At 43.2% G+C, this 16,151-nt stretch overlaps 2 protein-coding genes across 2 annotated transcripts in view; both read right to left on the minus strand.

Moving 5' to 3' along the window:
- LOC104620446 (coagulation factor IX-like) overlaps positions 1–4,283 on the minus strand; it is an 8,863-nt gene extending 4,580 nt beyond the window's left edge. The window contains exons 1-5 of the mRNA XM_010286667.1: positions 4,205–4,283; positions 2,344–2,504; positions 1,841–1,865; positions 1,596–1,709; positions 301–435 (exon numbers count right to left, since the gene is read on the minus strand). Coding sequence (XP_010284969.1) covers positions 301–435; positions 1,596–1,709; positions 1,841–1,865; positions 2,344–2,504; positions 4,205–4,283 — 514 coding nt within the window. The remainder of the gene's footprint in view (positions 1–300; positions 436–1,595; positions 1,710–1,840; positions 1,866–2,343; positions 2,505–4,204) is intronic.
- A 2,688-nt stretch (positions 4,284–6,971) lies between these two features.
- Positions 6,972–16,151, minus strand: part of PROC (protein C (inactivator of coagulation factors Va and VIIIa)) — a 9,748-nt gene continuing 568 nt past the window's right edge. The window contains exons 2-8 of the mRNA XM_010286665.1: positions 16,094–16,151; positions 15,089–15,109; positions 14,431–14,541; positions 13,596–13,736; positions 13,116–13,225; positions 12,062–12,182; positions 6,972–7,638 (exon numbers count right to left, since the gene is read on the minus strand). The exon at positions 16,094–16,151 is cut by the window's right edge and continues 116 nt beyond it. Of these exons, the coding sequence (XP_010284967.1) occupies positions 7,070–7,638; positions 12,062–12,182; positions 13,116–13,225; positions 13,596–13,736; positions 14,431–14,541; positions 15,089–15,109; positions 16,094–16,151 (1,131 nt within the window). The 3' untranslated portion in view covers positions 6,972–7,069. The remainder of the gene's footprint in view (positions 7,639–12,061; positions 12,183–13,115; positions 13,226–13,595; positions 13,737–14,430; positions 14,542–15,088; positions 15,110–16,093) is intronic.

The raw sequence follows: 16,151 nt of genomic DNA on the forward strand, positions 1-16,151 counted from the left end.
ATAACTCAGTTAAGTTGATCTAAGTCTGCGCTGCTGTTAGGAGGAACAGGCCACCCCAGACTGGACTGCTGCTCCTTTACCCAGTGCGTGCTCACAGGGGCACTGGATTAAGCAAGACACTGGGTTGCGAAGAACCTTAAAAGTTAAAATAAATAAACAAAACTTTATAAATAAGACAGCTCTTTTCCATACACTAAGTACAAGCTGCCATAGCTACAGCGTGTGTAGCTCTTCCACAACTAGTGAAGATGGTGCCTGCAAATCTCTTTTACCTAAAGTAACTCCAAGCTGATGCTTTACCTGCTTGCACACATCTCTTCCCGTCCTCGTGCAGCGTGTAATCCTTTGCGCAGGAACACACCACGTGAAAGGTGCTGCTGCTGTCCCTGCAGTACTGCCAGCACCCGCCGTTCTTATACCAGCATTCAAACTTTTCTGCAATGGGAACACACAGGCATTCACTTGGTTATTACTACGCACGGACCCCTGAGCAGCGCACAGCTCCTGGCACCATTGTTATGTGAAAGAAAGTAGGGAAAAAATCTGCTGAAAAACTTGTGGGGAAACAGAAGGAACTGTCTATTGTTGTTCACCCGTTTCTGCCATTTTCTTATTTGCCAGCTTTGTCTTGAGGCCACAGCTGGGCTCTAGGCCTTTCTGCCTGTAGAGCAGGAGCAAGAAAATGCCTGGAAGAGCACACGCTTCTAAACACATCCATTTTTGATTCACCTTCACATCTTTTGTATCATGACAGATTTGAAGTACTAGGCATTTTGGTGGGGGCCAAGTCTACGAGAAACTGAGTTTTTTATACATTGTTACATTAAAAAAAAAATCACGTTTAATTGCTTCACTGTAAAAAAGAAAAGGTCGACAAAAGCACTTGGGGGGTGGAAATTACTTATGATTCATAATTTCCACATCAGTTTGGCTTTTGCTGTAATTTCATGCCTCAGTCATTTGCAAACCAGAGACAGTATTTCAGAGGACCAAAATCTGGTAAGAGATAAGCAGCTTTTCTACTTCATTTTTCATCATTTGTATGTTACAACATAAACACTATTTTTTTGGCTAATTTGTTTGATGCATTTACTCAATAAAATTAAAAAGAGAATAGGGCCTCACCATGAACAACCTCCAGTGCAGGCATCTATGGCAGGAGTTACTAGACTTGTTATCCCTCTAAAGAGATAAAAAGAGGCCATTCCCTCTCCCTTCTTGGGGGAAGATGGGCGATGGCCACGTGCCTTCCTCAGGGCTTGCACAGATGAGTGCAAGAGCCCGGAACTGCAGCTGCTGCGTCACAGGAGGTGGTGCTACCCTCTTCTTCCGCACAGCAGAGCTAGGAGGAGCTACGGCCGCTGCCACAATGAGATTCCCTGCCTAGGTTGGCGGTTCCCCAGCGTGTCATCTAAGAAAACACCATTCTAATGTATGAATCTTAACCAACCGACCAGTTCGGTATGAGACAAAGACACCACCGATAACCTCGGAGAGAAGCCTGTGCAAAGGTTCTGCTCAAGTACCCAAGGAGCAAATACCAGCCGTAATCCCTCCTTCGCAACGAATGTCAATGTGTCTGTTCCTGTACTCACCTTTTTCGCAGTTGTCTCCTCCAAATTTTGGGGGGCAGATGCAAAAGTAATTGTAGTGTCTTATTTTGCAGACTCCACCATTGTTACAGGGATTTGTACTACATGGATTTAAACCTAAGAAGAAGAAACAAGGCAGAGTGTAATTCCAGGAACTAAGAGAAGCGTGGCTTTAAACTGCCACATAATTCTTTGTACCCAGAAGGGACACAAGAAACAGATTTTTTTAAAATTCCCTTTTTACTTACCTTTGTAATTGAACCAAAACTCCATCTGCAAGAAGAAAACACAAATGAAGAAAACAGTCAGTAAGTGGACATATTGGTTACTGAAGAGATAATTTAGAAAACTGTATTTTTTAGGGTGCACGGAAATTAACATTTTGATTAGAACCATAAAATACATTCTTGGAGCAGATCTCCTGATCATCACCATGCAGTTTGCTTTCGTTTGCATCGTGGACCGAGGTCTGATCCAGCAGGCGACCTCTGAAAATGTCAGAATCACGCTGCTGGATTGAGGCTCTCACAGAAAGAGGTTTTGGATACTTTTAAGGAATTTTGTTTTAATATTTACACAACCAACTGAGCACTGGCGTAGAAAGTGAGATCTCACAGGTGCCTTCAGTGACCCATCCTGACTAGCGAGCTGCAGAATCCATAAGTGCACACTTGTCAGAGTGTGCTTGGGAAGGATTACTTACAGCTCACTGTTAACTCTCCTCTCTTTTTCCTAAAATAAAATTTCTTACTGTTTTCTCCTGTGAATGGAAGATCTCCTTAGCCTCCTCAAATGAACACTTTTCCTCATTGCATTCTCTCTCCAAGTTCCCTGGACGAATCTCTTCTAGAAAATAGTTAGCACGTTTATGGACTTTCAGCACCTCGTGTGCTTCGTCTTTTCTCATAAACACTAGAAAAATGAAATTGAACAGTTGATACTAGAAGACAACAAACCAGCATTAGTACAGTCAGTCATGCACACTTTCAGTCGAGTAAACAGTTTAAAGGCACCGAGCAGGAAGCTACGTGAGCAGCCCTAAGGAAAATAAAATTAGCCTGCGTTCCAGAAAAGACACTAGTACTTTAAGCTTTCTTTTAGTGGATCAAAAGACTCACTACTGAGACTTGCAGATTAATGCAGAAATAATTTTTTTATTCCACAAGACTCTTGAGTATTCTTCTTTGGGGGCTGGTTATATTTTTGTGCCTCACTATCCTGATTCACAACAATTCTTGGGTGCCTGGCTCTGTGCGCATGTGGAAATAAAGCTGAAAGGAGAGGTTTGGGTGGTATGTGGCGACACCTTTGTCAGATATTCAGTAATGGAGACCCAGTGCTTCCCAGGTAGCTACTGTGGCCACAATAGGACACACGCCTCTTCTTCATTACGAGAAATACATAAAGTGTCAGTTCTGTACTTACATTTAGTTCATATCGACTTCGCTTCACTAAGCTATTTACCCTCCCCTCCTGCAATGTCTTAAGAGCTATTACTGACAATAAATTAAGGGAGGAGTGGCCAGAACAGAGAATATAGCAGTAAGGTCCTCCCTTCTTTCCAGCCAGGGTGCTCTGAGGGAAATTGAGGGCTTGCTCAGCCCCTGTGGATGTACTGATACCACGTGCCACCACTATTTAGAGAAGTTGTAACAAAAAGGCAAAAACCTCCATCTCCAGAAGTGTGGCCCTATATCCAAACCCCATCCACCTGACAGACTGAAAAACTGATGCTAAGAAGCGTTTTAAGAAGAAAGCTCCCTTTGTAATCCTGACAAAGCCTACTAAAATTCATACAGCAGGTCACTTAACAGTACTCTGTTTTCCTAATCGTGGTTTAGTGTCCTAGACAAGTCAAAACCCTTTGACAAAGAACCCAGTTTTGGAGATGGACCATAAAGAAACACATTTCTTTGCAGATGCAGGATCGAGATCTATAGCAATGACTGAAATTTCTAGGCAATTAGAAACAGCCCACAAAAACTCTTAGCTGAGACAAGCCTTGGACAGATCTTGCTGTCTGGTAACGGGGAAAATGCCTTTGACTTACATCAGTACAATTGCGCTTCACCACCCCTTGAGTTCTGGGGTCATCTTTAAAGGATTGACCTATGTTGAGTAGGTATCCCACACAGAAGACATGCCTGCTGGTTTGCAGATACCACTTCTACTTCTGCTCTTCCTCCTCTGCAAGGGCAGCCATAATGATTTGCGAGATCCTGTGCATTCCCACACCTGTTCTCTGAAGCCATTTCCAAATCTTGAGTGGTGGTGTAGTAAAATCAACATGAGGTCTGAGAACACGTGTTTAAAGTGCCTAATTTTAGGTTCCCAAATCAGAAAACTTTGCCATGCAAAAATAATTCAGATTTTGGGTTCCATGTCACAAGGAGAATACTTTTCAACAGCATAGTGGTCTAAGTAGGAAGTTTAGAAAGGCTGACTTCTCTTCGAAATACATATATGAATATTCATTTTTTCTTGTGCATTTCAGGAAGTGCCTCTTCAACCCACAGAAGTTTGTGTTCAGAAAAGGAATGCAGTTTCAGTGTAAATGCCACGATTGCCACAATAAGACCGTTGAGTTAAAAATGGAACTCCGAAGTACCTACCTGAATATGAAAATGAACAGCTGCTGTCGGTGGAGCACATCAGGAGGAAGAATGTCACAAGCGAGAAACTGCTCTCCATCTTCGTGAGCATTCAGAATACTCTGACTTCCTGATGATTTCCTTCAGAAGGAAAAGAAGAATGAAATCGGTGTATTGTCACAAAAACAACACGGGTGAATTAGCCTGCAAAAAAGATGAAGAAGAATCAGCAAGAGGACAAGAGAAGGGACAAAGAAAGCAAATTCTACCCAGTTCATTTTGATCTGATGTCCATTGTTTCTCCCAGCCACACCGATGCTGCACACTACAACAGGAATCCCAACAGTTCGCCAGGCAACGTGCGGAGATTGACCTAGCCCAGGATGCGGTTGCAGGGTCTGATCCAAAGCCCACAGAAGTAAAAAAAAAAGCTGTGGTGAACATGAGAGGCATGGATCAGGCCCAAACTGAGCAGAGGCCAGCTCCAGCGGCAGCCTTGTTTAGACTGCGAAGGACCCCAGGCTGAGGGCTGAGCTGCACGCTTCAGCCAGCGGTTTCTAACGGCAGCATCTGCTGTGTAAGTACTGATCGTCTTGGCAAGTAAGACCGTATGTGCAAGCCCCAGTGAGGAAACCACCCACCACATACCTGGCAGGAAAAGTGACAAGACAGAAGTTTGTAATCCTTTGTATTACCTTCCCAGGCTAAATAATTTACCAGGATTTGACAGCACCTTTGCTACCTGTATCATTTTTCCAAAAAAATGGGATCCAGAATGTATTCACTTTACACAGAACCATGCAATTATACTCACCTTTTTCTTTTCTTTATTTTTTAGGAGAAGACAGGAGAGAGATTTGGATGTACACCAGGAACAGCCATGAGGTCAAGAGGTTGATCATTAACCAGTCACAAATATTGACAGAGGAGAGACAACCTTCTGTATTCTATGAAACATATTTGAAATCCAAAATCAGAAGAAAATTGTGTATGTGTTTCCACACACATACACATGTGCAATTAAAAAAAAAAAGCCCTTAAAAACATCCTCCAACAATAAAAGCCAGTTCTTTGCCAACAGATTTCTTCAGGAAAATCTGGAATTTTTAAGAGAAGATATCTGACACTCCACCATCTTTCAGCAGATAAGACCAACTGATCTGGAAAACACACAAGCTGCCCTGTAAACATCTGGTGAAATATGCAGAGCTGTGAGGGTGTAGGAGGATCCACAGCAGTCACCTGCCGGAAGGCAAATATTGCCCTGTAACAGTCACAGCTATTCACCGACATTACGATTTCTGCCTTTAATTAGACCCATGTTTTACTGGCTTTGAACACAACGATGTTTTTCCTTGTAATTCAATGACTAGCAACATCAACCTTCTCAGAAACATGTGTTCTTGGTGTAGGCCCTCGCTGGAAGGCTGCTGTTCAAAGCATTATTCTTTAATGTTCGTTGATCCTTAAATCCAGTCACAAATAAAAAAGAGGAAGGGGAAAAAAGAGAAAGAGAGAGAGAGAGAGACAGAGAGATGGTACCTACTGTACTCTCAGGTTTTCAGCTTACCTCCAACATGAAGCCCTTAGCCTGACTGTTGTTTAATGCGTGAATGTTATTTTAATGCATGAATCAACTTCAGCACTTGCTTAATAAGCACGTAAGCAGCTTGTAAGTCAACAGGACTAAGTCCACAAGTTTAAGAGATATTAAACCACCATATTAAATATCTTACAAATACTAATACAATTTTGTTGTACCTGAGGTTTTTTTTCATTTAACAATCTCATCACAAGAGCAGACTGAAGTTACTCACTGATCCAAATATGGGTCAAAATCCTGACTGAAATGTTGGAAACACACATCACTATGGCAGAGTTAGTTTCACTTTTTTTTTTTTTTTTTAAACCAGATTAATTATATTTAGCAGGCTTAAGTGCTAAGATTAAAAACAAGTACAAATTGTGATATTAAACTTCATTTTGACTATTGCTACTTCGGATGAACTTACTGGTGGTGTGTATCTTTATTTTATTTACTGATACACACACAGACATACAGACAGAGACGCAAACACACACGTACATTAATCAGTAAGTATTAGTAATGCTAATATAGCCTGCAGCTGATTGCATTCACTAGAATAGGAATGAACAAAAGTGTTCGCTTAGCTTGCCAATTAGAAGAGATTTACGGACGTCAGGATAAATAGACCAGAATAACACCAGAATTCCCACTGACTTTTAAGGAAACCCGGTGGGGGGTAATATCAGGCATCGAGTGTGCAAAGAACAGAAAATACGGAGAAGTTCTAGTGACCTGCTGAATCAACTTAATCTGTGAGCACTGGAGCAAGGTGTGAACGAGTGGAGACAGTGATGATGTTACTAAAATTTCATTGTGTTGCGAGAAAAATTATACAAATGCAGAGCAAACCAAACCAGTTACTGTGGATAATACCTTAGAGTGAAGCTGAAATGACAGAACTCTATCACTCTGGTGACTGTTAAAATGCTTTTCTCTGTCCCCTCCTGCCCCCCACCCCAACCAATTCAGTCATTTTACACTTCAAAGGTGGAGTCATCTGACCATGAACTAGCTTATTTTCTACAAGGTTGTACAGCATCTCAGCATTACAGGGTGTTATTTCTCACCTGTAAGGCCTAAGTAGGGCCATGCTACAAATAAACAACATAACCTGGAAACTAACTGATATAAACAATGTAAAAAAGAAACAAAAAAGCAGCAAAAAAACCAGGTACGAAGGAAAACAGTACACAAGGTTAACACATACTCTATATTTAATACCGAAGATCCAACAGTACATTACACTGCACACTGTCACTGGCACACAGCCACAATATTCCAGACTCTCAGCATCAGAATCAACCCTTCCTAGGAGCTGACATCTCATCTATGTGGTGCTGGATCCACTCAAGATACTGACTAACTTTGGTGTAGACCCCAAATTTCTCCCTTCTTCCACAGCCTTCACCCCAACTCACCAGTCCTACCAAAAACCAAGTATCCTTATATTTAGTGATCATAGGGCCTCCGCTGTCCCCACTGCAGGAATCTTTTTTGTCTCCTAAGCTCCCAGCACACAGCATGTTTTCAGAGATGCCAAATCTCATCGCCTGGGCACACTCGTTCCGGGGAACCATGGGGATTTGAATATAACCGAGGAAAGTAGAGTAACTGTTGTTAACATCACTTGTGCTGCCCCAGCCAGTTACCACCATCTGCTTCCCACTTCTTGTCAGCTCCTGTTCCGCCAGGTCGCGGGTGGGAAGACAGATAGGGAGCATGTATTTGTTATACATCACAGGCTCAGCCAAGTGCAGCATGGCTATGTCATTATCGGAGGTCTCCTTGGTGTAATTTTCATGGCTCACATATTTATCAACCCAAATGGTTTGCTCGTTTGCCTCAGTACGGAGACGGTGGAATTTACCTGGAAGAGCAAACAAGAAGATGACAGATGCTACCGAATCTTCCTTCACCTTGAACATCTTCCTTCGCCTTGAACCAAGGCATCTGGATTACACTGGGATTTAGGACTGTACTCCACCTTTTTACTTCTCTTGTAATACAGACATTTGTTCATTTCATGTGATAGGTTAACAGTGTTCATACTAGATGGACAGATCTGTAAAGCTGCCGTATTTACCTACATCATGAATACACAGTACTAAATGAATGAGTACCCTAGAGGTGTGGTCATCAGCTGAGAAACTGAAATGCCTATGTGTTGCCCTGTTGTGTTGGTATTACAGTACGCTCGTGCAACTGGAGAGATCTTCAGGAGGAAAACAATCTTCTTGGAGTCAGCACTAAAAGCTGGGAGAGCAAGCATACAGCAAAGCAAGACATTTACAACAGTACATGAGCTTTATGCTGTATAACCGGTGCCTGAATGACTGAACTTCAGGATTTATACGATAAATGATGACTGACCGGTAAGGCTATTCCTTTCTGAAATCTTGCATCTGTATTTTAAGGAATTTTTGACTACTTAAAGATGACTTAGTTGTTAAGTGTGCTACATGATCATGGCCACTTTGGGGCCAAGCAGTTATGGAACAGTGAGCAGGAAACTAAGTTGAAAAGGGCCAGAAAGGCAAGAACAAGTCACTTGTGGTACACTGGAAAAGACAGAAACAGATTTCTCTGATAGGATGTGAAGAGATAGTCCCAAGAATAATTATCAATGGCTGTCAATATTTGAACTGTGCTGTTGGTTAATTTAAGCTTCATATCAAGGCCTACTTCAGTATGTACTTGATAAAAACACTGTGGAGAACTGGCCATTATGCACATTTGAGCCGCAGGCAGGCACACATCCAAGCACATGAGGTGGCAGGACATCCAGGCTGACACCTCACCTCTCCCCATGCTGCATGTGTGTGACAGAAGTGTCTTTTCCTTCTCGGTTTCTCTGCGAGTTGGAAGCTGCTCTTTATCACTACCTTTTCAAATGCGTGCTTCACAACATTATCCTTCAAATTTGTTCCCCCCACCCCGCTGTTAACTTTAGCCTTCTTCCAGTCTCATTTGAATCCCTCCAGATACAAACTCTAAAGCCAAGTTGCTCTGACTTTGCGTGACCAAGGTCTTCTGAAGTCACTTGCTTTAGTGTAAGCTCCCCTGTGCTTGAGCCTGTCAGTGAGGTATTGCAGCTCTGCAGGGTTTTTTTTCTGTAAAGAGTCAGCGTCTCCAAGCATAGGGATGTTACGATCCACCGTATTTCCAAAAACAGGTTCTCAAAAGACCCCTTAAGTCCAGCTTTGGATCTTGGACTTCCAGGCTAATTATTTCTGAGTCTCTCCTCTCGTTCCCTGCAGACAGCCAATGGACATTTCATACATGGCCACAGCAGACGGCTGAAACTGCTCTGACGGGCACCTGTATTACGTAGTACCAGAGCCTGAAGGACTTGTTATTATCAAGTCAACACTCACAAATCTGGGGTTTTTTTCTGCTATCATGACCTCTCCTCTTCATGGCAACAGTGTCCGTAGCACCCTCGGAGCACGCTTCCTTGCTACCCACTCTGCAGCTGCTGTGGCTGGGGGCTGACTGGCAGGTAAGAGGCAGGGGTCTACTCCTGTCTTCACAGACACAAACCTCTGCTTTAGGCCTCAGAAATAACTCTGGATTCGGACACTCTCAGATCAGCTGCTCTGAGGAAGGCAGTTTAGTTCTGTGGGAGCATACTTTCTGCTAGGCTTCACATGCTGTATCCTGAGACACCTCCCAACAAGGGGTGACAGCTTTCACACTGATGCTACTGTAGTAACAGCTCCTGTACTCCAGCCCAGGAGAAGACCCTTTTACCTTCTGGTCATGAGTACTTCCTTTCTCAGTTGAGTCACCCACTCCAAGAGTTTCAAATTCCACAAGTCCTATCCACATCTGGATGTACTGAACCTAGAGGCTGTGTGCAATGCATCTAGTTCCTTCTACACAATAAAGAGCATCATAATCTTGTTGCTGGCAGAAAAATATTAATTGTGAAGTCCTACATAAATAAGGAAGTATGAGACCTGTCCTCTGAAGTGAGAGACAGTATATTGAACTGAATCATTATATTCACCTATCTGCTCTGTTTTCTTGGAGCTCTGAACACACTTCTGGATGCTCTTAAGCTGGAGATGCAGGAACAAGAACCACAAACAAGAAAACTGGGTTCTTCTGAAATCCATCTTTCAAAACTTCAGCTACTCTAGCTTTTCACTTCAGACACTAGAAAGCCATTTGTGTCCTGCTACAAGACTATTCCCCAAGGTCAAGAGTGCAAACCCAAATGCGAGTTTCCCCTCCAGTTTTGCTCTTGTGGACGTCGAGCAGAAAGCTGCAGCGGGAAAAGTCCAGAACAGCGCTGGGTATCCCAGCGTGACAGAGGCAGGTCGAGTATGACCTCTGCAATCTCAGTACGAACACCTTCATTACTCTGATGGAGCTCACACCTGCCCCAACAGACATGGCAATGTCTCCATTCAAAACTCTGTTCCATGTATCTCACTAGGTGTCTCTAAGGTTTAAAGCATGCGTTTTTCTGATAAGAACTGCTCTTCTGGTGGCAGTGAAATGCCCAAAAGGTAGACGTAAAAGGACAACCATGTGATGTTACGCTTGGTCTTCAGAAGGTTCCCTTCTGCTTGACCTGGAGTATTGTTTGGAGAAAGAATCTCTTCTCTCTTGGTCAAGTCTCAGGTTGTAGGCATCTCGGTCCTGCACACACACACCCACACCACAGTAAAGGACTTTTCTCACGACTCAACGAGAAAGGTTCTCCTCTTGTGCGTCACAGCTCTCAGTCCATGACCACACACTTGCTTCTTCCTCTATTAATAAGGAAGGTCCTTTGGGCAGCTAGGGGAGTGAGAGAAATTCGAGCCCCTTCTGCTGATCATCCTTACAACTATAAATTACTCTGTATACTTACCCCAAATTTGTGTGTGAGACGTCTCTTGAGTTTCATTTAAGCCAAAAAAACCCAAAAAACCCAACCCAAAAAACCAACTCAAATCTGGGTTCTCAAGTGCCGACACTTTTCTTCACCCACTGAAAATCGCTTTTTGTTTGGACAGCACAGGACTGTCTTGACAGATCCCACCTGAAAGCTTGTCAGACTGCACAGATCTCTACTGAGACCTGAAGGACGAGGCCAGGGTGGAGTAATTTAAGTGCAGCCTCAATACTTCGCCTAGTTACCATTTTCCCTCCAACCTGTGCCCTTCGAGTTACACTCAAAGCTACATCTAGCACTGCAGAGCATTCAAACACCACATCCGACAGTTGCTTTTCCCCTAAAACATTCCAAGACCCTTTACCAAGCAAACCTGGCCTCACATAAACTAAATATACCTAGTGGCAATCACTTGAAAGGGAAGAAAATGACTTACTAGTAACTGAAGTGCTTGGAGACATGTGGTCTGTAAGCGTATTTCCAATCTACCACATGCACTTCTAATTTGATGTCCCTCTGTAGAAAAGGTGGATATTCTGGCACTAAGAGGACCAAGGCTGTATCACACGCTTTTCCATTCATCCTTTATGTTGAACAACGGAGGATGTACATGAACGCATCCATCCGTACGTGCCTTATTGACTCTGTTCTCAAACATCTGCACCTCCACAGCGTATATGGAACATGCACACAGACAATATCTTTCCCGGGCTATGTATACAGACAATATATTTGCAAGACTTCCTGCAATTACTATCTTTTCACTAGCAGAGAAAGCAAGCAGTTGAGCTGTTATGCCTCTGTCACCAATGGTAGAGAGAAAACACTGATAAAAAATGTTTTTTCTACTTAAGTGTGAACGGAACACTAATTATTTTTGTCGGTTAATTCAGGAGCAGTACTGTACTTGACATAGCTTTTCTCATGCTTAAGAGCAGCAGTACCAGTGAAGGCAGTGTTGCCATTCTGCAGCACCTCTCCTCCTTCTCTACTGAAACTCTCCTAAGTAATGGTGTTCAAATGTATGAAAAGGCAGGAAGAGGCACTGTGACATTCTCCTCCTGGGATCAAGATTTTTTTTTTTTTTCACTATTGGGATGATCCTGAATATTTTCATCACCAGAAAAAAATAAGCAGAAGAGATCAAGTCTTTCTACTTTATAGACAAGCAGCAGTACTAAGAAGACATCAGCTCACTTCCATAGTAAGGCTGATGGTGCCTGAAATGAAATTTGATTTTTACTAAACCTTTTGTTTTGTGCTAAGATGCATATTAAACACTTCCTAGACAACCTACTCCTACAACCAAGAAGGACTTTCGTCTTCATAACCTGCTAGTTTTTCTCATGAGATGATAAACCTTGGGAATTAAACAGTTATATTTCAAAAAACTTTTTTTCCATACCAAGTCTTACTTTGAGCCCCTTCTCTTCTGCCTCAGTGCAGTGTGCAGCCGTTAGGACCCAAGATGGATGGATGAGAACACCCCCACACAGAAATCTCCCTTTGCTATTTTGCAGCATAATCTGTAACCAAAAAAGAGAGGTCTCACAATGAATGGAACGTGGCTCACAAAATATTGTACACATTCTTCTTTGTGGTTGCAAAATGCCCAGATGCATCAAGCACCAAAGCATGTCACATTAATTGAAGCCAAAGCCCTACAGTGGGACAAAAGCACTATGAATAAGGTCTCTGTGGAACACCTACAAAAAAGTTTTCAATATTCTTCCTGAAAGAGGGCTGGACTCATCCAAATCAGCATGGGACGATGCTGGTCACACTGCAAAGAACCTCTTTGGTACTTCAAAGCTTTGAACCACAGAGCTCAGAGGCAGCACATCATCTCAGGCTGCAACTCTCATGCTACGGTGTACAAGGGCTTTTAATGTCAAAGAGAACCAGGCCCTGATTATACGCATTCATTAGTTCCGCAATAAGCTCTGCAGAGTCTTCCCTTTCTCTGCGATGTCCCAACCTGCTCTGTGAAGCTATGGCATAGTTCACTGATTAAATCTGCTAACTTATGAGAGATGAGGCTTATAAGAACAGATCCATGCAGAAAGGGGGAGAAGGTTACCTCACAGTCCCACCATAAGGCGGTTACAGTAGCTGGAGCATGCATCACACAGCATGAGCTGCAGCAATTAAGTGGCCTTCCCAAGGATGAAGCAACAGAGTAGGTAAATGTCATCACTATCCTCTCTCTTGACATGGTTGGCAAAGTAAGGTAAAAAACTTGGCAACAGTGACAAGGTCAAGAGTCCTAACTGATAATAAACTATTTTCTCCTGTTACTCCAACTTCTGGGTTGCTTTTCAAAAAGCTAAGTTAAGGGAATCTTAGCTTCATGTGACACCACCACTAGTAATGTAGGAGCCTTTCTGCAGCAGCTAGGCAGGCAGAGCTGTTTGAGAAGAGCCTGAACTATGTGCGGTGAAAAACTCATTTCTCCTTACCTGCCAAGGGCTGTCTCCCCTTCTTCCTGCTTTTCCCTCAATAAGGCGAATATTGAATCCTGCTTTGGCTTCAATGTAGTCCATTTTCACTCTTCCACAGGGGAACTCCACTACAGGAGATGCAGAGAAAGTTAAATAGCAAAGACCAGATCACCCAATACAAAACCTCTTTCTAAAGCATTCCCTCCATCTCTCTAACCTAGGCAATACTATGCAGTGGCCTCATGGAAGTCCCTCGGTGCTTTTCAGAGGAGGCAGTTTCTCGATTTCCCCGATTTCTCCATGAGGCAAACACAGGTTAAAGGCCATAAAGTGGGTATGGAGTTGGGAAATGCAGGCACAGAGTTACTCTGCATGGAATGGTTGTTTCCAAAACTAGTACAAAGTGCACTGCAGACAATTCTCCCATAAAGCCCTCTTACTTCATGTTTGAAGAATCCTCTGTCAAATCCAGACTACGAACATCCTCCTCTTACGTACCCACAGGCTTGCACGTGGTATGGTCATTCATCAGTTGATACCCAGAAGCACAGCTGCAAGAGCGGCACTGGTTGGCAGGGTCATCCTTACAGAAATGTTCACATCCTCCATTATTGACAGAACAGTTGGTGTATTTGACCTCTGTGGAAAAAATGAACACCAAGAGAGACATAAGCAGTTGGAAAGCCAAAGAGTCACAGGAAGGTAAAGTGGCAAAATGACATCGTGATTCAAGAGAGCAACAGCTGACAATGGATTTGGGATGACAGTTGTGGCCTTTAATGGCACTCGGGCCGGAATAAGGCAGTGGGGAGATGGAGAAAACAGAGATTACTCTCAGGGCAGGTTGACTGGAAACCAAAAAATTCACTGTCACTGAGTGCAAATCAGACAGAGCAAAGTGTTGATGGTACATGACATACACGTTCATCCCTAAATATGCTACCCAGCTTTTGTCCAAGGAAGAAACTGTCATAGTAATGACAATACAAATATTTGCAGTGGATTGTTTTTCCCCTCTATTGTTGAAAAAACCCACCACCATCCCTGTGCTGACAGTTCTAAAGTAACTGAAAACCCTGCTTTACACAATTATTTTCAGTATTTCTGGAAAATTTAGATATCTCAGATCTCCAGACCTCTCTCATGGCAACACGAAGTTCATTTTGCTTTAGATAAGCACAGATAATCCTTTTACCACATCATGAAGGAAAAGAGAAGTCACATCAGTAACGAAAGTGAGTATACTGTGCCATGACAAAAGTGTCGATCCCTATTACACAGAGATCCCTGTCACAAAGAATACTATTTCATAGTGGATTAAAGGCCACATTACCATAATTGCACAAAACCCCCTCCCAGCCTTTATTGCAGATGCAGGAAAATTTTCCAATATTGTCCTTGCAGGTCCCGTTGGAACAAGGCTCTGGGACACACTGATCTCCATCTGAAAGGACAGGAGGCAGGACAACCATCATACAGAGCTCACAGATCAAACATTAACATGAACAGATCCTCCACAGATTCCCAAGCATTACCCACAGTTTCTGCCACTGCATGGTGACACTTCCGTGGTGCCAGCCCAGCAACAAAGGCGTTTGTTTGGGTTCTGAATTACAGCTGCAGAGTGAGTGAAGTTGGCAGGAGGGGAAGAAAGAGCAAAACCTGAGGCAGACAGGGAGAGGCAGGTGACTGTGGAAGTGAAGAGCAGAGGTGGGGCTCATCTCTGGATCATGTCAGGCAGGGTCAGAGCATCAGAGAGCACTTTTGATCAATGCCTTAGCTCTGGGAGATGACTGATGACAGGCACAGATGCACTTCAAGTTTTTTGGGAAGGTTGCTTGCATGATAGGACAGGAAAACATTCTTTGCACATCCCATGTAAGAGAGAGTGAGAATTTGAATCTGTATGTGATACATGGCAGCAGAAAGACTGAGTACTAGTTACCCTTGAGGAAACACAGAGAACTGATTAGAAATGTCTTTTTACTTACCTACATACTTGCTCCAAAAGTCTCGCTGTGGAGAAACAAAACTTACATTAAGGTTAGAAATAGATTTTTAACAAGCAAGGGATTTAAAGTGTATCATCGTCTTGGCCAACAGAACACAGCAGCCCAGTCAACAGCATCAGTCTCATTCTTCTTGACAATGTAGTGACTGGCACTACAAACCAACAAAACTGGCCAACACAGACATTCCTGTATTGCCTGCACTCAGCACAGATCCGTTTGCCCTCCTTGCAGACCCATCAGCACCACAACCCCTCAACATCCCCACAGCTTTTCTGCTTTCTTGTCACTTACTGCCAGGTAAGTCACCTGTGACACTGAACGCACAATTCATTTGTGCCCAGTTAGACAAAAGGGAGGCATTGTGAAGACAGACTCCACTCCACCCTGGGGTCTGAGGGACAGCAAGGACTGGTTCATCCTGTGTGGCAAGCCTACTCTGCTTAACACAGTAAGAAAAAGTCCAAGCCAACACAACAACTGGAACTCGAAAGGGGCAGGAATTGGTGATGTTGATGATAAAGGTAGTGTCCAGTTGAAAAGATGAGGTTTGGAGAAGGAGAGGAGACCTATTGGTAAGAAAAATATTTGTCAGGCACAAGTGGGAGACTGGGGAGATACAGTAAAAGCCAGCAAGGGCTGGCAGATGGGTAACAGAGAACACAGAACTGGAAGGACTGGGAAAAACTTGGTGGCAGCAAGAATAGCCAATGGAATCAAACAGGGATTAAGATTACCTGGCTGGGACCTAAACCTCACAATTAGGTCAGGTGGGACATGCATGATCAGACAAGTTTTGTGGCCCATACAGGTGGTAACTTCACAATCACTGTAGCACAATTACATTCAAAACCATACCTAGGCCTTCGAAGTCAGGAGTGATGCATGTTTACTGCTGACAGCAAGATCTCCTATGCCCTGGATTGCAATACTTTAAGAAAATAAACAATTGATTGGTTAAGTCCCGCATTCGTCCTTAAAAAAAACTTACTGTTGCTTCCTTGGTTTCAAATATCTCACTGGCCTCCTCAAAGTCACACCGCTC

This window comes from Phaethon lepturus, unplaced genomic scaffold, assembly GCF_000687285.1.
Source record: "Phaethon lepturus isolate BGI_N335 unplaced genomic scaffold, ASM68728v1 scaffold935, whole genome shotgun sequence".
NCBI classification, from domain to species: Eukaryota; Metazoa; Chordata; class Aves; order Phaethontiformes; family Phaethontidae; genus Phaethon; species Phaethon lepturus.